This window comes from Cololabis saira, chromosome 14 (assembly GCF_033807715.1).
Source record: "Cololabis saira isolate AMF1-May2022 chromosome 14, fColSai1.1, whole genome shotgun sequence".
Classification (NCBI taxonomy): Eukaryota; Metazoa; Chordata; class Actinopteri; order Beloniformes; family Belonidae; genus Cololabis; species Cololabis saira.
This window is the reverse complement of record NC_084600.1, coordinates 2716687-2744520: the sequence shown is the minus strand read 5'-3', so window position 1 is coordinate 2744520 and position 27834 is coordinate 2716687. Positions and strand designations below refer to the sequence as shown.

General features: G+C 41.6%; 2 protein-coding genes across 5 annotated transcripts in view; one reads left to right on the top strand and one right to left on the bottom strand.

Annotated features, from left to right (window-relative positions):
- LOC133459460 (sodium- and chloride-dependent GABA transporter 2-like) lies at positions 1-27153 on the top strand. The gene is made up of 14 exons (XM_061739406.1): positions 1-345; positions 445-579; positions 5452-5592; positions 8492-8570; positions 8821-8953; positions 13915-14049; positions 14152-14255; positions 14978-15102; positions 15933-16045; positions 16598-16735; positions 18608-18710; positions 21555-21655; positions 22427-22597; positions 25274-27153. Exons 1-14 carry the CDS (start codon positions 156-158, stop codon positions 25442-25444), a joined length of 1839 nt encoding a protein of 612 aa, XP_061595390.1. The 5' UTR covers positions 1-155; the 3' UTR covers positions 25445-27153.
- LOC133459461 (prolyl 4-hydroxylase subunit alpha-2-like) overlaps positions 26425-27834 on the bottom strand; it is a 52080-nt gene continuing 50670 nt past the window's right edge. For all 4 annotated transcript variants that reach the window (XM_061739408.1, XM_061739410.1, XM_061739407.1 and 1 more), the window contains one exon: positions 26425-27506. In XM_061739408.1, the coding sequence (XP_061595392.1) occupies positions 27436-27506 (71 nt within the window). In that variant the 3' untranslated portion in view covers positions 26425-27435. The remainder of the gene's footprint in view (positions 27507-27834) is intronic.

Below are 27834 nucleotides of genomic sequence, written 5' to 3'. Positions count from 1 at the left end.
TCCGAGCTGGCAGAGCTGCAGTCGTTTCTCTGCAGTCTCCGCGCGTAATCCTCCAGTTCCACACTCCGCTTTGCGCTGCGCTCGGTGCGCGTCGGATGTTCTACCCAAGCGCGCATCTGTTCTCCTAGATAAAATAAGATTAAGAGCCAGAAGAGATGCCCTCCACAGAAAAGAATGGCAGCACAACAATTACTGTGCCCAACGGGTTCCCACATACGGCCAAAGAGGCGGAGGGACGGGGACACTGGGCGAGCAAGACGGAGTTCATCCTCACGGTGATGGGAGCGGTGATCGGCCCCGGGAACGTGTGGAGGTTTCCGTACCTGTGCTACCGGAACGGCGGGGGTGAGTGACGGCTGCTCTCACCTTCTTTACAAGTCCTCTACTGTTCCACCCATTCATGCATTTATCTTCTTTTTTGCATTCATTTTCTTCTGCTCCCAGGTGTGTTTTTCATCCCATACATCTTGTTCATATTCACCTGCGGACTCCCGCTGTTCTTCCTGGAGACTGCGATGGGCCAGTACACCAGCCAGGGAGGGATTACGTGCTGGAGAAAGATCTGTCCGCTCTTTCAAGGTAATACTTTTCTCTATCTTTTTTCAACACAGGTGAAGGGCGTTTTAATGCATTGCTGCTAAGTGTCATATCTGGTCCGCTTGTTTTTTTATTTCCAGATAACAATTGCATGAAGCTCTGCACAAGGATACTGTTCTAAAAAAACTTTTCTGATATTTTTTGGTCTAAAAAGCATTTTTGCCTACTTTTAGGCAAGGCAAGGCAAATTTATTTATATAGCACAATTCAACACAAGGTAATTCAAAGTGCTTTACATTGACATTAAAAGCGGCAAGACATAATAACAAATAGGTAAGAATAAGAAAAGAAGTAAAATAATAAAAAGCACAAGCTGTTAAAAAAAAATAAAAAAAAATAAGGGCGGTAGAGTACAGCAGGTTTAGAGTGAAATGCAATACATAATTGTATATAGTTATTTATTATTTTCATTTACTAAGAGAATAAGTATCACTTTAAAAAATTGTTACTTAAAATCTTATAAAAATCAAGTTTTAAACATCCCGGCAAAAAATTCTTTGTGAAAATAAACCAGGATTTCAAAAGATAAAAAAAGGAATCAATAACAATGAAATAAGTGTAAGGTTCAACTTACACTTATTTAAGTTATGTAAAAACACTGCTCAGAAGTTTTTATTATGATAACTACCTGTACATCAAATGCAAAATAAGTGGCTGAGGTGGCAAATAATTAATTCAGAACAATGAATGAGTGAATGAGTCAGTGAATAACAGTGATGTGGACAATGACTGATCAAAAGAGTACCTGAAGGAAAAATAATAACCAAGTTCCTATAGTCCGTGTTGTTGTTGTTGTAATTGTTGGAGTATTATTTCCTATGGGGAAATAAAACCTGGTCCTATTCAGATTCATATTTCTGAGGTCTTGGTTAAGATGTGAGAAAATCGTTCGAGTGAAGCCTAAACTGGTTAAATCTGAGTGAAGTTGAGGGTTAGGATAAAGTCGCCCTCAGTAGAAAAAAAAAAAAGGAATGCAGGTTTCTGTGTCCAAATGAATGTACCTTTTTGCCTTGACAAGTGCATTCCTGATATAAGCCCTGACCCTGTTGGGACCGGTCCTCATCTAGGCCAAACCAGGGATGGACTGGGAAACTGTTTCAGGCCAGGAGTCAGTCATGTAACCAGGACACCTTGGCCTTGCCCACACGTGCACACACGCACACAGTTTTTGGCTGATTTAAAACAAAATGCACTCCAATATAAGAATAATAGCCACTAAAACACTCACCCTAATGTCACATGGACATTTTCAGGCCAGGACTCAACTGTGGAGGTGTTGACCCACCAAATATTTTGAAGCAAAATATGAAATAGACTGTCATTACAATGTAAAAAAAAAAACCAGGTTGGGATATACAGTAACTTTACTGCTGTATTTGTGATGGTACTACTTTAATAGAAGAGAATAAAGGTTTTATATAATAAGTAGTGTCAAGGTTAGAGCTATACATAAATAGCCATGTCAACTGCCTCAGTGGCACATCGTCATACTAATGAACCCCAACCTGCAGTAAATCCAAGGTTTCATGTTTGTGCTGGGATACATAACAGCAAGTCAGAAACAGACAGAACAATTCAACAACACAATTGCTTAATAGAATAATGCTGTAGCGCAGAAAACTATTATTACAAATGAGAGCCATTTATGCCAAAACGCCGTGTCTGCTGGTGTTCATATGTCTGCAACTTTTGCATGTTGTTGCTCTACTGTAGAAATGCTGCTGTAGCTTCTGCCAATTGCTCTGCAATTTCTCCTGAAGGAGCAGCAGGACTGGTGTCATCACCATCACCAGCAGCAGGACTGGTGTCATCACCATCACCACCTTTGAATAGCAAACATGTGCTTACAGTGATTTTTCATGCAAAGTTCATACAGGAAGATAGTGTAGCCTATGTCTCACTTGATTTGGCCTTGTATTCATGCACATAATAATGGAATGATTATATTTGTTGCACAAATAAATTATTTCAAAATCAGTAAATAGTAATTATAATAAAGTGTCTTGTAAATCAGTAATTTTAAAATATCAATCCTTATTTTAATTTCAAGGCCAGGACTTATAGGCTACATATTTACACTGTGTAGCCTGAAAGTGTACTGCAACTTACTTGCAGACGCATCTTTGCTGGGGGGGGGGGCCTGATGGAATAAATCAATCAATTGTTGGCATTTGGCCGTGTCATCCTCCAGCGCCTTTTTTTTCTTCTCTCTCTCCCTCTCGGCGCCACCTTTTCTCTTTATTTACCCGGCTGGGTGTCACACACACGCACGCACGCACGCACGCACGCACGCACGCACGCACGCACGCACGCACGCACGCACGCACGCACGCACGCACGCACAGACACACACACACACACACACACACACACACACACACACACACACACACACACACACACACACTTTCCTCCACACGCTGTCTGTTTGGCTGATTGGACTGTTGGGGCGGGTGTTAATCAAAACAAACCAACCATCTTGCCCTCTCCACATGCTACTGGCCTGAGTGGCCTCTGATTGGCCTGGCCTGGCTCTAGTTTAGAAAAAAAGTCAGATAGAGACAGAGAGAGAGAGCAGGCCAATCCTAGACCGGCAGATGGGGAATCCTCCCGGTTCTCCCTATGGCCAGTTCAGGCCTGGTTCTATCTATGGCCAGTCCAGGCCTGGTTCTATCTATGGCCAGTCCAGGCCTGGTTCTATCTATGGCCATAGATAGAACCAGGCCTGGACTGGCCATAGGGAGAACCGGGCCTGGACTGGCCATAGATAGAACCAGGCCTGGACTAGCCATAGGGAGAACCAGGACCGGACTGGCCATAGGGAGAACCAGGCCCGGACTGGCCATAGATAGAACCAGGCCCGGACTGGCCATAGATAGAACCAGGCCTGGACTGGCCATAGATAGAACCAGGCCTGGACTGGCCATAGATAGAACCAGGCCTGGACTGGCCATAGGGAGAACCGGGCCTGGACTGGCCATAGATAGAACCAGGCCTGGACTAGCCATAGGGAGAACCAGGACCGGACTGGCCATAGGGAGAACCGGGCCCAGACTGGCCATAGGGAGAACCAGGCCCGGACTGGCCATAGGGAGAACCAGGCCTGGACTGGCCATAGATACATAGCCAGTCCAGGCCTGGTTCTATCTATGGCCATTCCAGGCCTGGTTCTATCTATGGCTAGTCCAGGCCTGGTTCTATCTATGGCCAGTCCAGGCCTAGTTCTCCCTATGGCCAGTCCAGGCCTGGTTCTCCCTATGGCCAGTCCAGGCCTGGTTCTATCTATGGCCAGTCCAGGCCTGGTTCTATCTATAGCCAGTCCAGGCCTGGTTCTATCTATGGCCAGTCCAGGCCTAGTTTTCCCTATGGCCAGTCCGGGCCTGGTTCTCCCTATGGCCAGTCCAGGCCTGGTTCTATCTATGGCCAGTCCAGGCCTGGTTCTATCTATGGCTAGTCCAGGCCTGGTTCTATCTATGGCCAGTCCAGGCCTAGTTCTCCCTATGGCCAGTCCGGGCCTGGTTCTCCCTATGGCCAGTCCAGGCCTGGTTCTATCTATGGCCAGTCCAGGCCTGGTTCTATCTATGGCCAGTCCAGGCCTGGTTCTATCTATGGCCAGTATGGGCCTGGTTCTATCTATGGCCAGTCCGGGCCTGGTTCTCCCTATGGCCAGTCCGGGCCTGGTTCTCCCTATGGCCAGTCCGGGCCTGGTTCTCCCTATGGCCAGTCCGGACCCGGTTCTCCCTATGGCCAGTCCGGGCCCGGTTCTCCCTATGGCCAGTCCGGGCCCGGTTCTCCCTATGGCCAGTCCGGGCCTGGTTCTCCCTATGGCCAGTCCGGGCCTGGTTCTCCCTATGGCCAGTATGGGCCTGGTTCTCCCTATGGCCAGTCCGGGCCTGGTTCTCCCTATGGCCAGTCCGGGCCTGGGCCAAAGCCTGGTCTGGTTGGCTTGAAATTAAAGGTAAACTCAATTGGTCGCAGGTGAGAGTTTGTCTGTCCACATTGGCTCAAAAGTCCGTTATGACCTAGAAGCTGGAGCATGTTTAAGTGGTGTTGTCCAAAAAAACAAAGAATAACTTAAAAGTGGCCTCTAGCACATTCCACAAACCTTTGTTACAGGGTAACTAAGAGCAAGTAGGACATCAAAGAATGGTTTTCTTCAAACATGTGATGTGGACATCTGACGGTGTCAGAAACGAGCAGATGATCTCCATATTATCAAATGTTTAAAAATGTTTTACAAAGAAAGAACGGGAAAAAAATAAATAAAAAGAATAAAATATCTTGGCTTCAAATTTTTGCAAATAAATAAATAAATAAAGATTTTAAGGAAATCTAAGAATCACTGGCTCATTAAAATGAATTAATTACCATAGAATACATATAATGCAGCTAAGAAAAGTAAAACACATATTGAGAGAATCACTTCTCACTTATCATTGTTGAGCTGATATTTTTAAATATCAGCTCCAATTTTGTTTAAAGACTCATTTAGTTCTTGCTGTCACTCATTCCTGGTGTTGTTGTTATTGTTGTTGTTGTTGTTGTTGTTGCCCCAACATTGCAATGGAAAACATTTTGACTAATCAACACTATAACATACTTTTACATCAGAATGATTAGTTTCAGTTATGGAAGCACATTAATTGTACATTAATTTTGCAACAAGCACATTTAAATTTTAGAAACGTACCATTTTACCCATGAGGTTGCACGGTTGGTTTTAATCAGAAATGCTGTTGGTGCCGTGATTTTAGTTATCATCATCTAAGTGCCCTGGGTGAATAATATTGCTATGAAATAAGGAGATACTTCAATGCACTGCTGTCATTCTTTGAATATTTTTCTTGTTTTCAGGCATGGGCTACGCCAGCCACTTGATCATCTTGGTCAGCGGAACCTCTTACGTCATGATCCTCGCGTGGTCGTTCTTCTACATGTTCTCATCCTTCAGTTCAGAACTGCCTTGGGCCTCTTGCGGGAACTACTGGAACACAGGTACTTTCTTGTGAGCCAGTGTGTGCAGTATCATAATGTCTATGGACAATGGTCAATGAGCTGAAGTGCCAACTATCATGCTTTAAACGTTGCTATATGGAGCTAGAACAGTCTCATAATTCGCAAATGCACACACCGTTTCACAAATGCACACACCGTTTCACAAATGCACACACCGATTCACAAATGCACACACCGTTTCACAAATGCCTTGGCAGGACTTGGAGCTCTCCAGTCTCCCGACGGCTCTGGTTGAACGGCCCGACAAACCATCTCCGATTGCGCTGTTTTCTTTACAGAGATCACAAGAAAAGCAGAGCAGTGATCTCCTCTCGATCCCGTGTTGCTGTCTTGTTTATTTATCTTTATTCCACCAATTCGAAATATTGAATCACTTTTCTAAGCGAACGAGGCAAACGCAGTTCAAACAGCAGGTGTATCCGCCCCTTTAATCTGATCCCCCACGTGGGGTGCGCTCTTATGATTGGCTGAAACAATGGAAGACATCCGATTGGTTGCAGATCCTTCTGTGTTAAAAAAAACGTATTTGTGGATCAAGTCACGTCAGGGGAGTCTCAAAAGTCTGTTGTGCAACTCATAGGTAGCTTGGCTGTCCAGTTATCAAGGCTAATGATAATTCTATTAAAGAATTATTAATAATTAATAAAGTTGACTATTTATCAAATTGTATTATCAAAAATGATAATTCTCGTAGGGGCACCACCGCCGGGGCCTTACTCCGGTGGAATTCGATAACTAAAACAGCAGAAAATCAGTCTCATATGATTTTTGAATTATCCTGCAGAACAGCAAATCTTACAGAATAACAGTGAAGGCGTGATGTCCGAACACTAGGCTCTGCTTAAACAAATCAATCTGTGACCAAATCTTGCATGAAATAACACAACCACTCATAAAGAAATCAATCAGAGTTTATTTACATACGGGTATCAAAAGAGATGTAAATAAGTACCCGAATAAATCTGATGGCACACGACATTATTATAAAACCATTAACTAACAAGAAAAACAACAATCAATAAAATGAAACATAAACGTTAAATGCATGGAATGAAAACAAAAAAAGAAATCAAGCAATAATAACGAAGATACAGAACATCTACAGTTCAAACGGGGCTCTTGTGGTCTTTTAAAGATGGACGCGCCCTCTGGGCCACGTGCAATCGGACCGGATGGCGAACGCAGCATTTAAAACGTGCCTACGGCAGAAAACAACGACTACCAAATAATCAAACATGATAATGATAACAATGATGATGTAATCTCAGCTCTGAACACAGATTTAGCTCCGTAACACTCTTAAGTTACTGATAACCCAGGTCTCACAATCTCACACACAGTTCTGAACACTCTTAAATCCTACTGATCACTGCTACGCGGGCTCACGTCTCCTCTGGGATCCGGAATCGGGTGCCTGCGGGTTTGTCGACTGGGTCCGCGGTCCTGCTGGGGTTTCGCAGTCAGGCTATCGCGTCCCGTCCCTTCCCCTGAAACGGATTAGACAGCGGCGGGGCCGCCTCGTGCCGGGCCGTGGTTCCGGACCAAAACGGAGGCTCACACGCATTCCTAGGCGCGGCGGGGGGACCGGTCTCTCCTTGCCGTGCTTCCCTCTCTGCGCCGGTCGCCGACGCGCGGCCGTCCGGGCCCCGGGAGAGCTCACGCCGGGCGAGACGCCGGCCGTCCGTCCCCGATCCCTGCGCCAGTTCGCAGACAGGGGCTCGGAGCGGGGAGGGGGGGTTCAGTCAGAGAACTCAATCGCAGCTGTGTCCCGATCTGGTTGCCGGGAGCGCGTGGGCGTCGGAAGCTTGGATCTGTGAACTTAAAGAGGAACAGAGTTTAGTGAGAAATCGGAGCCTCCCGGGGGACCGCGGCTTCAACGGCCGGACCCCGCAGGGCCCGGTCCGGTGCGGGCCTCCTGCCTCCCCCCAGCCCGGGGGGAGAGAGAGGAGATGTGATGCTTTGGCCTGCGCCGATGAGATGAAGTTGAGAAGAGAGCTGATGGGGGCGGCTCCGTGCGCCGCGGCTTCAACGGGCTGCAGGTCCAACGGAGCGGCCCGATGGGGCCTTACACCTCCCCCCAGCCGGGGGGAGAAAGGGAGATGGGATCTTGGCCCAGAGCCAAACGATCCAGCTCGGATGAGAGGGTGATCGGAAGAGAGAGAAAAAGAAGCAGCGGCAGGGGTTTTGATCCTACGCGCGCTGCAGTGACGTCATCGGTGCCTCATTGCGATTGGATGCGCGCGCTTGTAGGCGCCACCCCCCCCCCGCAAGGCATGCTGGGGGTTGTAGTTCAGGCAACGGCGCCATTTTATGAGGCACATTAAAGCGGAAAAGGGGGGTTCAAAGAAGCAGTACCATTTTGAGGTCTGGTTTTGGGCTCCGCTGCATCCGGCTCCCCCCCAGGGGGTGTCGTAAAACCCCAAGGAAGTCTGTTTTCCCTGGCAGAAACCCTGCTGGGTCCTTGTTTTGATCTCCGGCCATGCAGTGGGGGTCGTAAACGGACTATCTCGACCCAGGCCGAGATAACCAGGAGTTAGCAGCAGGGGGTCGCAGGACTTCAGGAAGAAGGGGCAAAGTCTGGTTTTACAGGTCCTCATAATCACCAAAATGTTCATACATTTTATAAGTTCAGATGGGCATATGGGCGGGCACAACAAGTCACACGCAAATCCAACGCAGCTCACAGACAAAAAAACGTTTGTAAATCAGGTTATATTTGTGTGTACATCAAAAAAATGTTCTGTGCATTTGGAAAACTTGTCCTGTGCATTTGTGAAACGGTGTGTGCATTTGCGAATTATGAGACTGTTCTAGCTCCATATTGCTACTCCTAAGATGAGCCTTTTTACATTGATTCTGTTTTATTTACTGATACTAGACTCATGCTTCGACAACCAACTGAATCTGAGCTTGGACATGAGACGGAACACCACTCTTCCAGTTGTGGAGTTCTGGCAGTAAGCATAAACTCACACTAGTCTAACTGACTGCTTTTCTTCTTCTCTTCCTTCTATTTCCTCAACCTTTCCTCATCTCCTTAGATTCCCTCTTGCCTCCCATCACCCTCACTTAAATTGAGCCTACTTCCCATCTTTGCACCTTGCTTCCTGTCACTCATTCACCTTCTCATGCTGACGTCAAACAGTGTTCCTCTACCATAATTCATTCATGATCTCCGCCCGTCCACTGCTCTCCACCTTTGACCAGACGTCGTGTTTTAAACATCTCTGGTGGCATCCACGAATTGGGCAGCCTGAGGTGGGAACTGGTCCTGTGTCTCATCCTGAGCTGGGTCATCTGCTACTTTTGCATCTGGAAGGGAATCAAGTCAACGGGAAAGGTGAGATCCTTAAATACTGAACATTTTCAAATGTTTTACGCAAGTATCAAAAAACAGAATGCAGTTCTGAAGAAAGGGAAAAAAAAGACCAGAAGAGAGAGCATTGTATAAAAGTACTTAGGTGCATTAAAGGGATGTTGCAAATTGTTGCTTACATTAACTCCATGTGGTGGGATATGCTCATTTTGAAGAATCTTTATTAGGGCCCGAGCACTGACAGTGCGAAGGCCCTATTGTATCTGTAGGAATTTTTTTTCTCGTTTTTTTCCTTCTTCCGATGAAATTAGGGCCTTTTTATCCCCCTAAACGTGCCCCAAAAGTCACCAAATTTTGCAAGCAAGCCAGGCCTGACGAAAAATGTGATATTTAATGGTTTGCATTAATGGGCGTGGCCTAATGGCTCAACAGCGCCCCCTAGAAAACTTTGTGCCTCAAGCCCCACAATACGGTTTGACGTACATGCACGAAAATCGGTACACACCTGTATCATGTCGCAACTTAAAGAAAAGTCTCTTTGCGCCATGGCCGAAACCACACAGGAAGTCGGCCATTTTGAATTAATCGTGTAATTTTGGCGCAATTTATGCCATTCCTTCGGCCGCTTCTTCGCCCGAACCGTAACGTGCTCCCAGGTGTGTTTTACATCAAAATGTGCGTCTCGATCCTGCGACGATGCGCATTACTTTTCTCAGTCAAAAGCGTTACCGTGGCGACGCTAGATGCCAAAAAGCGCCCCCCTACTTCAGTAGATTTAACTAACTGTTAAGGAAGAGGATTCCCCGCCATCCCCTGTGCCAATTCACCACCCGGGCCAAGTTCTCTGTCTTTTGCTGTACAGCTCTCGTTACACACTGTTACACCGAGACAGAAAATGCCCTTTACTGTAGCCCTGCAGAAGTTTGACAGGAGCAGAAGGGAGAGTCCAGCACATTTCAGCTTTCTGAGGAAGAAGACTCTTTGTTGAGCCTTCTTCACCAGGTGGACTTTATTCAGGGGTGCCTAGGACCTTGATGTTCTTTGATTTGCTCTGTCCTCCTGGACATCCTGTAATCTATTATGACCTCCTTGGTCTTACTTGTTGGTGTCCAGACTATGACTGTTGTTTGAGCACCACTGAGTTAAGGTGCTGGATTTCCTGTCTGTAGTGGGTCTCATCTTATGAGACCTGCCATGATGGTATCATCTGCAAATTTCGCAACCGCGTTTGCGGAGGAGATGGCAGAACAGAGGAGAGTAAAGAGGGCTGGGCCAAGCACGCAGCCCTGTGGTACACCGGTGCTCAGGACCGTGCTATCCTCCATTCAACATTCAGCCTGTTGGTGAGGAAGTCTCTGATCCAGTGACACAGTGAGGAAGACAGTGAAGCTTTAATATCCAAAAGGAAGCTGCACTCACATTATTTTGCTAGGGAATTGCAGCTCTTTGTTCTTGACATGTATGGGAGGTGCGTTAGCCGTAGGGAGTGATGGAAGACACAGCTCTGAGACAGAGGCTTTTCCAGTCTGTTGTAGTTTTATGCCTTTATTTCTCCCCCAACATGTATCCAGGGTTTGAGTGCGCCTAATGTCACTGAGGCTTTTGGAACAGATGCATCGCAGAGTAGGACGAGTGGATCTGAGGATCTTTTTTTAACTATCACTTCACCCAGTTCAGTGTGAACAAGTAAATTAGAGCAAAAAAAGCACAAGAAGGTCTTTACAGCCATATTACCATGAAATATCTACATGAAAAGGGCTTCTTCGAAAGGTTTTTCACTTGGCTGGGGGACTTATGAAAGCATAAGAGCTTCTTTGTCATTTTCAAGAATTTTAGGTCATTGCTGCCTGGATTTGTGGAAGTCTGGAGAGATGTTGCTTATTTTTGTGGTTTTAATGATTTTCTCTCTCTTGCACTGTTCTGTGTTGTGTCTTTGAAGCCGTAAAAGACGAGTGTCTCATCAGCATTCTTCACAAAAAAAACACACGGGCACACACGGTACATATTACAGATACGTAAAGGTAAGAAAAAATGTGCATTTGCTCTACATCCATCATGTGTTGGCTGTCGCAATTCTATAATTCATACAACATAAATGAGAGTATAAACTGGTGTACAAAACCACAGATTTAAATTTTGACCTTTAGTGAAATATTCAGTTGTTTTTAAAACGTTTAATTCTGATACTTTAATCAATTTAATACAGATTGCTCAACAAAAAGCATGAAAAGAAAAACAAAGAAAATTTTATTTGAGGCCAAAATTTAGTTTTTAAATATTCTATTGTATTTTTCTTAGTCTAATCTCTTTCTTATAAGATTGAAATTAAAAGTGTTAGTACCCGTGGACTCACGTACGCCCCCTACAGGGCGGCAGAGTATTGTCTGCCTCACCCTGGGCCTTTTTCACTGCGGTTTTATTTCCCATCAGCAAAACTAAATATGTCACTAACAAACATTAAACTTTAATGATTAAAGACATTAGCCAGACTGTGTAAAATCAGGTCAAATAAACGTATCTGCAAACTTTATATTGGTGACATGCAGAGATAAAGCAACTAGCACGCGCCAATCGCATGTATCAGCCCAATTTGTGATGGATTGTCCAATCAGAGGCTCGGCTCGTTGCTGCTGCACCTCACGTTTCAGTTTGAACAGGAAATAGGCAAATTCAGCAATTTTGACTATAAAAGAATAGAATACATAAAATGCAGCTAAGAAAGGTAGAACACGTATAACTAAGAGCAAGAGATTAATTTCAATTCAATTCAAGTCTTTATTGCGAACATGGTAACAGTATAAAGTAAAAGGACTTGCTTGAACATACTTAAACAATGAATGCACTTTTTTTGTTGTGGCAGTGGCAGCAGACTTGACATGTTCAAAAAGGAGTGGGAAGAAGTAAAAAACGTATGAACTCTTACCCCATGAAGTCAATAATATGTTTTAAGATGGACCCTTGTTAGATATCAAACATTTTACAGAAATTAAAAGTAAGAATTTTACACAGTATACATGTATATTGTGGTATACATGAGAATAAAAGATACCTGAGTGATTATCATGATGTGCAGTTATATGCCGCTGAATATAAACACTATTTACCCTGAGTTCTATGGAGGATTTTTTGTTCCAAAATTAAATAAATAAATACATCATTAATTAATTAAAATGGGAATGAAATATATCATTAATTAATTAAATGTGTCATTAATTAATTAAAATTAGAATGAAATGTGTCATTAATTAATTAAAATACAATTCATTTTAAGTAAAAATATATATTTATTATTTCAGCATTTAATTAATTAATGACACATTTAATTAATGATTTCGTGTTGCGTGTGAATCATGAAATGTAAAACTGCATTTAATTAATTAATGACACGTTTAATTAATGATTTTGTGTTGCTGAATCATGAAATGTGAATGTAAAATCGATCTAAAATCGATTTTTCTACTTATTTTAAGTGAAAATTTATTTGAAACAGGTGTAAATTGTCAAATAAGTTATTTTTCTGGTGATGACTCTAAATGTTGAAATAGCAGTAAAACCACATTCATTGATGAAATGACATAAGGGATGGAAAGGGGGGATGGCAGTTTTACAGGGGGGATGATTTGGACCGTTTTTATTTCAGGGGGGGATGACATCCCCCCTCACCCCCCTCAACTCCAGTACTGTGTACAGGAGTTAGATTTTCTGAGTGGAAGACCTCGGGAAGATAGGTAGACGACAGTGGACAATAATGCAGGTTAGGTGTCCTCCGTGACCAACAGCACTCGGAACATGAACAGCCCAGAGCTTTTTTATTAATTATTTGATATAAGGAGCTGGAATAACATCACAGCCCTGTGTCACTTGTAATCGCACTGAGGTGAAAGGATCATGGTAGACGCTGGAATGTTTGAGCTGCACCAGTTGTCATGGCCTAAAAGACTTTTTGTACCAGCAGGCGCTCTTAAACTGTATTAGTCCAATCTCATGTCACACCGTCGTGCGAGGTTTTGCCTGTTTCTGACCTAGAATGTAACCACTCGGAACTGATTAGAAATTTGTGTTTTAAAAAAACAATGGCTGAGGTAGATTAGCAGGAAAAAAGAAAGCACTGGGAGACATTAAGGAGAATTTGTGTTATTGCAAAGGTTTTACCTCCAGGACTAAAACATTACCTGGACTGGTTTGGCAACAGAAATGTCTCCGCTCAAATCCTGTCTAGTCTCTGGCTGCTGCGGTCTGAAACTAGTGGGGGTCCAAGGAAATAACAACTCACGGTGAATTTGATAGAAGCAGCTCATCTCAAAATTGGGGCTCATAACGAAAAGATGGGAAAAAAATAATTATAGAAAAAAAAGACACTTGCTGGAACATCTTGCAGATAATGAATGTGTGTAAAAAAAAGTACATTGAGTGGAGGTAAGGCTGGGCAGAGGTTCACCAGTCTGCAAAAAACTGTCTTTACAAATTGTGAAGCAATTTTCACTGATTTTCTGTAGAAAATTGTGAAGATTTCGACTCTCGTTGTCTTCGTTTCGTAATATCAGCAAATGTTTCAGAGAATTCGAAGAAATCCCTGTGCTCAAGGAAGAGGGCTGAAGATCCATGATCTCCGGGCCCTCAGGAAATATTGCATTTAATACAAGCAGGATTGTGTTATCGAAACCTCTGCATGAGGTCAGGAACTGTTCCAGTTCCCAGAAATCCCTGTCTGAGAACGGTTGCTATTACCAGATCCAGCTTTAAGCTGTGTCACACGAAGAAGAAATCTAATGTGAGGCTGATCCAGGAATCCTCTCTGGCCCAAAACTCAGACAGACAAATCCAAACTTGAAATCCTTTGAAACTTTTTTTGTAATTTCGTAAAATAGAAGAAAAAGTTTCGAGAGAAAGCTGGTGTAAAATAAGAGCAGATGAAGATTTTAGCGTGATAGCCTTCAAAATCTATAAAATACAATGAGTCTTATTTCTTTTCCTTTTCCTCTCAGGCAGCGTACTTCACGGCCACCTTCCCTTTCGTTATTTTGATTATTTTGCTCATACGTGGTGTTACCCTGCCGGGGGCAATAGATGGAATCATCTACTACCTTTACCCTGATATCTCTCGCCTCGCAGATCCCCAGGTGAGAAATCTCAGTCCCTGATTAAACCACATCTGCTTCATCTGCTCACGTAGATGTTCATACAAACGGACGCATGTACACATCTATGCTGAAACCTTGCAGGTGTGGATGGACGCCGGCACTCAGATCTTCTTCTCGTATGCCATCGGTCTTGGTTTTCTCACCTCGCTTGGGAGTTACAACACTTACAACAACAACTGTTACAGGTAGATCTGCGTGCAATTCAATGCTGCCACAATGAAAATAAATGTCTTCAGATGGAAATATAAAGTCCTACAAAATCAAAACAGTCAAAACATTCAAGCATGATCAAATTCTACAATTGATCATGCTACAATTTCCCAGCTTGGGATAAATAAAGAATATATCTATCTATCGTATTTTCTGGACTATAAGCTGCACCTGCATATAAGCCGCATCCGCTCTATTTAAAAAAAAAGATATGCAAGCCGCAGATATTTATGTTGTTAGATTAGATATTTACTACATGTACAGAAGGATTTTGAACTGTAAATGATGTACATGTTTGTACCTAAATAGATCCTTTCTTAACAGTGTCCTTTAACACGTCAGCAACTTTGCTGATTAAAACGGGACAAAACCAAGAGAAAATAACCAGTATTTATTTATCTTTTTATCTGTTTGAAATCTGCTTCTACCTACTTCTATCTGCTAAAGAAGAAGTAGCGTATTTGCGTTTATTTTGTCTTAGTTTTGATTCTAATTCCGGTTAGAGCGCCCCGAGTGGTGGATGAAAAATCCACAGAATAGCTGCACCTTTGTATAAGCTGCATGGTTGAAAAACTATGAAAAAAGTAGCGGCTTATAGTCCAGAAAATACTGTATTCTACCCTGCCTGGTTTTTAAACAAGGCAGATAGTTTTGCTGGCTGGTGGCAGGGTTTGCATCCATGGTTTGTTTCTTTCAGAGACTGCTTCTACCTGTGTCTGCTGAACAGCGGCACCAGCATCGTGGCGGGCTTCGCCATCTTCTCTGTCCTGGGTTTCATGACGTATGAACAAGGCGTGGATATCTCTGAAGTGGCAGAATCAGGCAAGCATGTCACAGTTAGTCACCGGTTATAGTCCAAATTTGTCTTTTAATGAGGTTTAACAGGTTACTGCATGCATTGTTGATGATGATGATGAAGTAGTTTTTTTGGTCGATCAGTTTCCATTGATGAATACATTGCATTTCCTTTCCTTTTGTAGGAAAGAAATAATAAAAAAAATAAGTAAGGAACAGAAAAATCAAGTAAAAAAACAAACAGAAGACAGATCTCAGAAAAACAACTAACAGATTAACAGATAAAGTAAATAATCAATACTTAGAGGAAACAAAAACAATCTCTAGAAGAGTGAAAACAAAAGGAAACCGAAGACCAATCATTACATTTTTTGGTATATAGATATTATTATTACAACAACAATGTATGTATATATATATATATATATATATATATATATATTCTTTTTTTTTTTTTTTTTTTTTTTTTTGTGATATAATGTTGTTCGTTCCATGCTAGTCTACTGTACCACATACATATATTATTTGGGGTTTAGTCTTGTAGATAAGGAGCTGAGTCCCACTTGATTCTTGTCGATTAAATTTACCCCTAATTTTCATCTTCACTTATTTTTGCCACTCACAGTCAGATATGCAATAATGAATCATTTTTCATAATAAATAAATAATGTAGAAAAATAGCATAACTGTTCTGGTCATTTATTTAACGAAGCTTTTATTTATTTACTCCGAAGACCCGTGAGAACCTCCTACAATATTTTAAGTTGTTTTTTATCAAATATTTCAAAAGTACATATCTACTGTATTACGGCCCTTTATGTTTAACATATAGAGCCATATTTTAATTGTGACTGTAGGCCCAGGGCTGGCGTTCATGGTCTACCCCCGAGCCGTAGCCATGATGCCCGTGCCGCAGGTGTGGTCCGTTTGCTTCTTCCTCATGATCATTCTGCTCGGACTGGACAGTCAGGTACCAACACAGTCTCAATGAATAAATGAATTAATTAATGAATTCATTAATTAACGAATGATTGAAAATCACATGTGTTAATATTCATTGCAAAAGCATTACTGGGTAAACTACCGCTGTACATATCCAATTTATTAAAATATTACTCTAGTAGCTGTAACACTAGATCATCAGAGAAAATTCTCCTCATGGTCCCAAACACTCGAACAGAGTTGGTAAATCGACCTTTTCCTTTTATGCACCGCAAGCTTGGAATGAGCTACAACACTTACTCAACTTGAAATATTTACCCTCTATTAACATGTTCAAACATATGTTAAAATCAGTTTTCACAGAACAATGTAATTGTTTTTAATCAAGTGTCATTATTTGTCATGAATTATTTTTTTTATGTTTGTTTGTTTCTTGTTTTGATGTTTTTTCTGCTGCCATCTTGACCAGGACTCCCTGGCAGAAGAGATATTGTATCTCAATGGGACTTTCCTGGATAAATAAAGGATAAATAAAAAATAAAAATTGACTTTCTATCTTCTATCAACTGCTTCCTTCTAGTTTGTTGGCATGGAGTGCGTGATGACATCCCTGGTTGATCATTTCCCCGCTACCCTGCAAAAAGGATACAGACGTGAGCTCGTTCTGCTCGCCATCTGTTCCTGCTGCTGCTTGATGGGACTCCCCTTCGTCACGGAGGTTTGTATATCTCACAAACCAAGCTCAACAAAAAGCTAAATTGGTTGTTTTCCTTGCCCTGAATTATACATCTCATAGTCTATAACAATCATTGCTTCAGTGCTCTGACCGTGCAATGTAGGTGGAAGCAAGTGTTTGCAGCTATTGAGGAAGTGCTTCTTCTATTGTGATCTATATCACTGTGAATGCTTGTGAAGGCTGCACAACAAAAAAAGAACCTGTTTCTGAAGCAGGTTCAGACATAATCTGAGGTCAAGTCCACTGGTAGAAGATACAAAGTCACTGATAGTGTAACCTGCCGTGCAACAAGTGCATGAAAGACCAAAGTACGAGCAAACTTAAGAGTCTGCATGTACTTGTCAAGCGGTGCCTTCACAGATGTCCAAGCTACCGATGCATTGTGGAGCAGAAACACCTGATCATATATGATCAGTCATACGGTCTAAATGTACCTGGGCAAAGAGAAGGCAAGGGGGATGTTGCTGTATATTGGGTTTATACATTTATTTCTTTGCATGGCACAGTTTTAAGTCATGGGAGCATACAGATGTTAAACAACAAAGGCCCCAGAACGGAACCTTGGGGAACTCCACATGTTATTTTTGTTAGCTCAGATCTGTATATGTATATATATATATATATATATATATATATATATATATATATATATATATATATATATAGCTAATTTCTCTGTCTTTTAAAATGGATTTGAATTTACCCAAGGATACAAGATCAACCAATTTCAAGTCCTCCTGCGCATCATTCCAGGTTGACGGGGCAGAAAACTGGAACGCCTTTTTACCCAGTTCAGTTCTGGCTCTCGGGACCTGCATTTGAATAAAGTTCTGTGAGCACAGGCCGTAATGACTGACGTTTCTACACATGTGCACGCACAAATATGTAGGGAAACGTCCCAAAATGGATTTATAAATAAAAGTCAGCCAGTGGGAGAGTCTACGGACAGAAAAAGAATGGCAATTGGCAGCAGCAACAAAAAACAGTGATGTACCTGATAGCTGCAACCGGTGATAAAACGCAAAGCACAATGATACACGGTATCTAATTTCTTTAAATACTGGGTATAGGATATAGGTCAAATCTGTAGTTACCTAAAGACACAAAATAGACCCTGTCTTTTAGATAGGACTCTAACCAGATAAGTCCTGTGCCAGAAAGTCCCACTCAACACAGTAGCGATGGTCACTACAGCCTGACTCTCAGGACGGGAGAGTCTTCTTTCATGTGGATGCGCGGCATAATGATAAATCTTTTTTGATCTTTTTTCCTCATTCATTAAGTCATCTAGAGGAAGATTGAAATGATTTAATAGACTAACTTTCAAACATTGTTTTATTGATGCATTTTATCAAAGGAGGATAGACCTAATGACATTGGAGCTGCTTGAACTGCTGAAATCATGTGTCTATCACAGGCAGATTACTGCAAACGACTGCACACTGGTTTGCAGACAGAGCTGGCTTTTGAAAGGACTCAAAATGTCCTTATTTGGCATTAATTAAATAAAAGCTTTAATCCAGTGATTTAACGGCATGATTCATTAAAAGCAAAACGTAGTTTGGTAGATTTACTTGTGTTAAACTGTTGACAGTTTGGTCGTTTCCACCATTGGGAGAGCTTCTTTTTTTGTTTTTTATTTGGCATTTATTCTTCTAAACACACAAGAACCCTTCAGGTCAGGTGAAATCTAAATCTAAAGTGCAACCGCATGAACAAATACCCCTGAAATGCTTCACAAACCTCTAGTACTGTACGGTATACATCGTACACTATTGGACTCTCACACACCTGACGTTTATGTTGAGGCTGAAAGAAATGAACCATCACTGTCATTTCTGTCCTCACTTTCAGGGGGGGATATACATCCTGCAGCTGTTTGACCATCACGTCTGCAGCGGCAGCACCCTGCTGCTCCTCTCCTTCTGCCAGTCCATCAGTATCGGCTGGGTCTACGGTAAGTCGTGGACAAATGTTAGGCAGGGGAGACCCTCCTGCCGAAAGCCAGACTGGGGGAGTCGGGGACGTCAGCACACAGCAGGCAGGTGGAAGCAGCAGCGGGATGACCAGAGGGGAGTGGGGGGCCGCAGGCAGGTGGAAGCAGGAGCGGGATGCCCAGAGGGGGGTGGGGGACCGCAGGCAGGTGGAAGCAGCAGCGGGATGCCCAGAGGGGAGTGGGGGGCCGCAGGCAGGTGGAAGCAGCAGCGGGATGCCCAGAGGGGGAGGGGCCGCAGGCAGGTGGAAGCAGGGTTTGGGGGGAGAAAGAGAAGAAAGAAAAAAATTCTGATCCGTTGGACGAGGGCAAAGAGAAACACAAACAAGAGGAGACGATACAGCGGAGGGGGAACGTTGATGGAGAAGGTGTCATCCTGGAGTTATCTCAGACGCCCACCCACTCTCATCCCAGTCATCCTCCCCATCTCTCCCCATGACCACATGAAGGGGCTTTGCACTGCTGCTCCCAAAATGACCCCGGGCCTCCTACCTTGTCGTTCTTAATACACTAAAACTAGCTGTTCTAAATGTCAGGTATTTGGCAGGAGAAGCTTTGATGTTCTTAACAGAAACTTGGCTACATCAGGATAATCCCACAGCAGTTAGAAAGAACATCCTCCCAGCCACAGGCTCACGAGTGAACCTGGACAGGACCAGCAAGGAGGAGTAGCTGCCGTTTAGTGACTCTTTTCAATGTCAGCAAATGTCTTATGACATCTATGCTTCAGTTGAATGTGTGGCTCTTCAGTGGAAATCCCATCCCGTGTGTTGTTTCTCAACGTCTACAGACCACCTAAGTACCACGCAACCTCCTTTGATGGTTTTACTGGTCTGCTGTCTGTCGTCTGTGTTGATTTTGATTTAAATGAAGACAAAACAGAGATAATAGTGTTTGGAGCCAAGGAAGAAAGATTAAACATCAGCACTCAGCTTCAAGTAGTAAGGCTAAAAACAAATAGCCAAGCCAGAAATCAGGGAGTTGTTCTGGACTCAGACCTGAATGATAACAGCCACATTAAGACAGTAGTGAAGTTAACCTGTTTTCACCTAAGGAACATACTGTATCGAGGGTCATAGGACTGGTGTCTCAGCAGGATTTAGAAAAACCACATAATCCAGTTCTTAGATCTTTACTCTGGCTTCCTGTCTGTCACAGAATAGATGTTATAATCCTGCTGTCGGTTAATAAATCTCTGAATGGTCTCGGGCCAAAATACATCTCTGATCTCCATTCTGAACCAACCAGAAACCTCAGGTCATCCGGGTCACGCCTACAGTACTTTCTGTACTCAGCGCTAGAGCCAAATACGGTGAGGCAGCGTTCAGCTTTTATGCTCCTCACCCGTGGAACAAACTCCCAGAATGCACCAGGGCTGCTGAAACTCTCAATTGCTTTAAGTCAATGTTGAAAACCTTTTTATTTACTGCTGCATTTCAGAAATCTACCACAATGCACTGTAAGCTTTATTTCTTGCTTATAATTAGGGCCCGAGCACTACAGTGCGAAGGCCCTATTGTATCTGTAGGAAATGTTTTTGTTTTTGTTTTTATCCTCATTTTTCTTCCGACCAAAGGAGGGCCTTTTTTTCCCCTAAACGTGCCCCAAAAGTCACCAAATTTTGCACGCAAGCCAGGCCTGGTGAAAAATTTGATATTTAATGGTTTACATTAATGGGCGTGGCAAAATGGCTCAACAGCGCCCCCTAGAAAACTTTGTGCCTCAAGCCCCACAATATGGTTTGACGTACAGGCACGAAAATCGCTAAACACCTGTATCATGTCGCAACTTAAAGAAGAGTCTCTTGGCGCCATGGCCAAAACCCAACAGGAAGTCGGCCATTTTGAATTAATCGTGTAATTTTGTCGCAATTTATGCCGCTTCTTCGCCCGAACCGTAACGTGCACCCAGGTGTGTTATACATCAAAATGTGCGTCTCCATCCTGCGACGATGCTTGATACTTTTCTCAGTCAAAAGCGTTACCGTGGCGACGATAGACGCCAAAAAGCGCACCCCCCCCCCTTCATCTGATTGGTCCATATTTGATAGTTCCTACTTTCTGACATAACTTTTGAATGGTTTGACAGAAAGAGTCGTGGGTGGTGTCATCGGACTTGGTATTGAGTACTTGACCTTCATTGGCCTGAATTAGCCCCGCCCCTTCTTCTGATTGGTCGATATTTGATAAATCCTATTTTCTGCCATAACTTTTGAATGGTTTGAGAGAGTCGTGGGTGGTTTCATCGGACTCGGTTTTGAGTCCTTGACCATAATTGGTGCAAATTAGCCCCGCCGCTTCTTCTGATTGGTCAATATTTGATAGTTCCTATTTTCTGCCCTAACTTTTGAATGGTGTGACATAAAGACTCGTGGGTGGTGTCATCGGACTTAGTTTTGAGTCCTTGACTTTTAGTTCATCGCTGCTTGCAGCTTTAATTAGTTTTATTCTTTTTAATTTATGTCTGTCATTAATTAAACTTCTATTGCAATTTTTCAAATGTTTTTATGTAAAGCACTTTGAATTGTCTTGTGTTTGAAATGTGCTACACAAGTTAATGTGCCTTTTCTTACTATTCTGATAGTTATTCAGTCAAATTGTTCCTATGTTCCTTTTGAGATTTTATGTTGAGCTCCTTTTTTTACTATATTTTCCAATGCCGCTTTGGATGTTGTCGTGCATCTTTGAGTATTACTGTTGGACAATGGAAAGTTGTTTGCAGGAGAATAGCTGATGAAACTTTCCATAAACCAGCAAGCGGCCTGATTAACCCAACATTCCCTGACTTCTGCCCTTTCTTTCCCAACAGGCGCTGACCGTTTTTACGCCAACATCGCAGACATGATTGGTTATCGGCCATTTCCATTTATGAAGTACTGCTGGCGTTACATCACTCCCTTCATGTGCTTTGTAAGCAAAACCGATCATGTGTTCTGTTGTTTCCTTTATACAAGTTCAGGGAAGGACCATCCTTAGAAAGAATTCTGCTTTACTTTTGATCATAACAGGCAAGATAGAGGTTATATCATTACCAGATTGTTAGGGTCCAATCAATGTCCACGGTGTGAATCACGGTGGTGAGATTATTAAATGTGTCAGATTACACTCAGGTCAATGAAAATGGTGCACATTTTGTAATACAGTTATGCTAGTTCCCGGTTTTCCTCTGAAAGAGAAAATTGAAACTTTCCAAATTGAAATTGCACACAAAATATTTCAAAGTGTCTCAGGCGTATTAATACGACGGAGTATTAGGGCCAAACTAAGACAAAAGAAATTGGAAATTACCAGAATAAAGTTGTAAAATTACGAGAATAAAGTCATAGCCTAATGTTACGAGAATAAAGTCATAGTCTAATGTTACGAGAATAAAGTCATAATACTACGAGAATAGTCGTAATATTACGACTTTATTCTCGCAATATGACTTTAATCTTGTCATTTTACGACTTTATTCTGGTAATATTACGACTTTATTCTCGTAATTTCCAATTTTTTTTTTGTCTTAGTTTGGCCCTCATACTCCGTCGTATATTAACATTCATAAAAAGATGAAAATCTTTTATTTATATGGAAAAAATGATAATGTTCCTGAGAAGTTTTTTCTTTTAATTTGTTTAGCAGTTCTATCTAGTATGTTTGAGATGAAAAATGAATCCATGTTGTGTCATCTCATCTTAGGGAACCTTCGTCTTCTCCATCGTCAGATACTCCCCACTGAAGTTCAGTAACACCTACGTTTATCCACACTGGGCCAACATTGTGGGTTGGTTCATCGCCACAACCTCCCTCTCACTCATCCCTCTGTTTGTGTTATTCAAAATAACGCAAGGCCAAGGCAGTCTTCGACAGGTGAGCGCCAGCCTTTTGGTCTTTCCCGGCTCTTCTCTGTTTCTGTGTGAAAAAAGTGTCATTTTTTCATTAAAAAAAATATATATATAGATGTAAAACTTTAATTTATACATATATAAGGGGTTACTTTGTTTGCCTTGGCAAAATAAAAAAATGATGACAAAAGAGAGATGCACGAGTGAAGAACCAGAACCCCTGTAATTACAGGACTGTCTCAGAAAATTAGAATATTGTGATAAAGTCCTTTATTTTCTGTAATGCAAAAATGTCATACATTCTGGATTCATTACAAATCAACTGAAATATTGCAAGCCTTTTATTATTTTAATATTGCTGATCATGGCTTACAGCTTAAGAAAACTCAAATATCCTATCTCAAAAAATTAGAATATTCTGGGAATCTTAATCTTAAACTGTAAACCATGATCAGCAATATTAAAATAATAAAAGGCTTGCAATATTTCAGTTGATTTGTAATGAATCCAGAATGTACAACATTTTAATTTTTTTAATTGCATTAAAGAAAATAAATAACTTTATCACAATATTCTGAGACAGTCCTGTACAATCTTGTCCAGAATAATCCTCCTCCATTGGAGCAGATTTCCAGGAAACACCAAAAATGTTTTATTGGAAAATATTTGGTGGTTTTCAATTTTCATTGAAAGCCTAACACATCAGTCTTTTATTGTTGACCATAAAACGACCGTAAAACCAAACCCTTTTCGAGGAATGGCAGTTTTTGGCACTTTGACACTAGTTTTATTCTTCTGCCTCCAGACTTTTTGCTTGAACTCATCACATTGCGCTCAGTGTTGCAGGAACTTTTCTCCAGATCTTGTTCGTACAAAAAACACTCGTCAATCCAAGGGTTGTGAAAAGTGTTTTAAGAGCTGTTAATTGTAACCAACGTAAACATGTCAAATCAAATCAAATCAAATTGATTTTATTGTCATTGAGTCAGCAGCCTGACAAATGTTTTCCAGTATGCCTGTCCAAGAGAATAAAAAAGAGACAATAAATGACAACATAGGACATGGGTAGACAGGTGCTGAGGCCGCTGCCCGTAACGACTTCATCATTAGCTGAGAAAGGATGATATTGGGGAGGAGGAGGGGGAAAAAATGTATTGGTTAAATAAATGCTCTCCTTTAAATAGTACTTTGTAAGTAGACATGATTATCAAAGAACACTTTTTTAAGGTGTCAAAATAAAGCATTTCAGGTCTGCTTTGTACATTTTGATATATGTCATAGTTTTGTGTTTCTGCTGGTCTTCTATTTGATACCTTTATTTTGTTATTTCACTTCTACCACTAAGAACTGAATAACACATTTTTAGGGCGCGAGCACTGACAGTGCGAAGGTCCTATTGTATTTGTAGGACATTTTTTTTTTCTCTTTTTTCTCGTTTTTTTTTATTTTTCTGACGAAATGAGGGCCTTTTTTCCCCCTAAACACACCCCAAAAGTCACCAAATTTTGCACCAAGCCAGGCCTGGCGAAAAATTAGATATTTAATGGTTTGCATTAATGGGCGTGGCCTAATGGCTCAACAGCGCCCCCTAGAAACTTTGTGCCTCAAGCCCCACAATACAGTTTGACGTACATGCACGAAAATCGGTACACACCTGTATCATGTCGCAACTTAAAGAAAAGTCTCTTGGCGCCATGGCCGAAACCGAACAGGAAGTCGGCCATTTTCACACTACACTACATTAGTGACCTAATTACACTGAGGAGTGTTGATCGTTATGGACTACGCTCTAATGATCATTTATTGCTTTCTGTTCCATGTGTGCGCACAGAGCAAGGAAAAAGAGCATTCACATACTCTGCCCCTTATACATGGAACAAACTTCAAAAGGATCTAAAAATAACAGAACTTATTCCACTGAGTGATTTTAAGTCCAGAATGAGTGCACTTGAGACAGCATCTCTGATTTGTAACCGTTTTAAATGATTTCCATTTTTTGTTTCATTTGATTTTAATATTTCACATCATACCTCTGTAAAATTTTAATATCTGAAATCTTGTGCTGCCTCTTGGCCAGGAGACCCTTGAAAAAGAGATTTTTAATCTCAATGGGTTTCTTTTCCTGGTTAAATAAAGGTTAAATTAAAAAAAAAATTGAATTAATCGTGTAATTTTGGCGCAACTTATGCCATTTCTTCGGCCGTTAATGCGGCCCGAACCGTAACGTGCACCCAGGTGTGTTATACATCAAAATGTGTGTCTACATTCTGCGACGATGCACATTACTTTTCTCAGTCAAAAGCGTTACTGTGGCGACGATAGACACCGAGAAGCGCGCCCCCCCTTCATCTGATTGGTCCATATTTGATAGTTCCTATTTTCTGCCATAACTTTTGAATGGCTTGACATAAAGACTCGTGGGTGGTGTCATCGGACTTAGTTTTGAGTCCTTGACCATAATTGGTGAAAATTGCACGCGAGACGGCCCGTTCATCGCTGCTTGCAGCTTTAATTTTTGGTTTATATCTCTAAAGTGCAGTCCCTGAATGATATTGTACCTCTTGTAAACATGCGAGGGAGAGACACATTCCTAACATACAGATGCGTAAGAGTCAAGTCAACCTGAATAGGCTTTAAAACTGGATGAATGAATGAATCCGTTCATTGAATTTGACTTGACCTCTTCCTTTTCTTTGCTCAGCGTCTTTTCTTGCTCTGCCAGCCTGTGGACGACCTGGACCAAGTGTACCCACCTCTTCCTCTGGAGGCCAACGGGACTCGCCAAGTGGAGCTGTTGTCTTCAACCCAGATCGGAGAATTCACTGAGTTAAAGCAAACAATCTACACGGCTAATAGGTGTATTGAAAAATAACACGAGATGATCTGAGCTCACAGTCAGTGAAATCAAAGAATAATTGTTTCATGTGACATAAATGTCCCGAGTCTGCAGAAATGACCTTCCTTTCTCAACAAAAATCTTTGGAAACTCTTACTGTCTTAGTGCCTATATTCATGGTGTTTAACCTCAAGGACCGTCTTAGCTGTATATATTATATTTAATGAAATATCCTTTTTGAATTCATCAACATACCATAGGAAACTAAATGAAAAACTGAGATGAATGAGGAAAAACAAAGCGGTGTTTGAAGCAGACGACAGTAAACCCTCCCCACAGACACCGAGGAACGCTTTAGGGTTCACACTCACACTTTTGTTGAAACATGATGTAAATAACGTCTCACCTTCATCCTCCCACAATGCCCCCAAGCAAGTCAGTTCTTGGAAAGAAATAATTGCACTTTACCCTGTCGTTACTAAGTGACATTTCTCTCCGAGGCGTCTGCCACGTGCAAGCCTTGGATATCCACAGATCCCAGTTGTCACGTACTGTAGGATCAGTCAAGCGTTCCCAGGTCGATCCCCGACGTGTCCGGGCCCATCATCAATTATTCACCATGGGTATGAAGAATATTTACAGGCGCTAAGATTACACAAAATGCCACCTTTGGAATAACCTAACCTGACGTATCGTTTTTAAACCTGCCCTTTCTAAGAAAGATAGGCAGATGTGGTAACACATCCTGGGGGAATTCACCTCTACCAGCCTAACTCTAACCACCACTTTATGCCTTATATATTGTAATATATATAACACACATTTCACTTTTAACTTTTGTATGTATGTATGGCTGTACTTGTTTTAATTTGAAGAACACGTTTGACACCATTGAATTTGTTCCATTTATAGACGAGACTTGGCTCTTCTGATCATTAATTACTAACCAGTAATGTCTCTGAATTAACAATTGAGAAAAAGAAACTAAGAGAAAGAGTGAAGGAAGACACAGTGCATTTTAATAAAAGGCATGTTTATTGGCTTTTTGATTGCCATCTTCGGGAATCAGGGTATGACAGTGTAATAATTTAGAAACTATATAAATAAAAACATAGACATGGGTTTCTGCAGGGTTCAAAAGAGTAATCATTGTTTGTGTGGAAAATAAAAAAAGAACGGTGTTAATGATGAATTAAACGAAGCTGCATGGTAAGTTAGGATGTTTTGAAAAAGAAAGAAAGATCTATTTCATGACCAAAGAAACAAGCCCTTATTCACATTCACTTTCAGAGGTAATAGTTAGCACGTGTGACATTTAAAATACATTTGGAATGTGCTACAAAATCTACAGTTATGTCTTAACGTCTGTGTCGGGGACCAAACTTTTTTTTTTTTTTTTTAAATTAAAAACTATGGCTTTCTCTGTACTCAACTGCTGTTTTTTTAATGTATATAAATGGGACTTGATGAAAATGATGCTTTTTTTTGTTAGCAAATGTACAAATGCATTCAAAGTACATAATACTTATCACTACTGATGAACACATCAAATTGAACGGTTAGGACTTTGGGTTGTCTTTTATCTGATAAAATCCTCCCAATAAGCTCAAAGTGAAGAGCAGGAAGAGAACAACCGCAGGGGGATTGCTGTCGCCTTTGTGGTTTGTTTTTTTAAATTGGTGGTGGTCTTAAAACTTTTGAAGTGAATGTTGAATTCATGACAATAAAAACATGTTTACGCAAAAAAAAAAGAAGAATGGTTTTCATTTCATTCTACCTCATTTGAATTCAATTTCCTTTTAAGTTTTCTTTCCGTTCATATTTTGCCATGAATCTATTCAATAAGGTAGTGAAGAAGGTGGGGGGGGGGGGGACTCTAGCTTCCTGGGAAAACCTTTTGTTAACTGTGCAGATGAGTTCAAGGAGGAAACACTTTGAAAGTCTTGGTTGTGTTGCTTAACTGCCAGAATCAAGGCACTTGGGAGTGTGTGTGTGTGTGTGTGTGTGTGTGTGTGTGTGTAACGGCTTCAGTCCACTTCTGTGAGACCACACGGTCTCCTGAACTCTTGTCCTCGCTCATGAATCCACTTGTTTGACACTGTTAAGACAGAAAAATATAAATAAACAACAAATAAACACACATATTACAAAAAACTATACCGTATTTTCTGGACTATAAGCAGCTACTTTTTTCATAGGTTTTGAACCGTGCAGCTTATACAAAGGTGCGGCTATTCTGTGGATTTTTCTTCCACCACTCGGGGCGCTCTAACCGGAATTAGAATAAAAACTAAGACAAAATAAATGCAAAGAAGAATATGCTACTTCATCTTTAGCAGATAGAAGTAGGTAGAAGCAGATTTCAAACAGATAAATAGATAAATAAATACTGGTTATTTTCTCTTGGTTCTGTCCAGTTTTAATCA

What these genes read in the sequence shown, in the direction of transcription:
- LOC133459460 (XM_061739406.1), top strand. Translation starts at nt 156, where the DNA reads ATGCCCTCCACAGAAAAGAATGGCAGCACAACAATTACTGTGCCCAAC. An exon ending in GTGCTACCGGAACGGCGGGG is followed by an intron (nt 346 to 444) that starts GTGAGTGACGGC and finishes TTCTGCTCCCAG; the next exon opens with GTGTGTTTTTCATCCCATAC. An exon ending in GCCAAGGCAGTCTTCGACAG is followed by an intron (nt 22,598 to 25,273) that starts GTGAGCGCCAGC and finishes TTCTTTGCTCAG; the next exon opens with CGTCTTTTCTTGCTCTGCCA.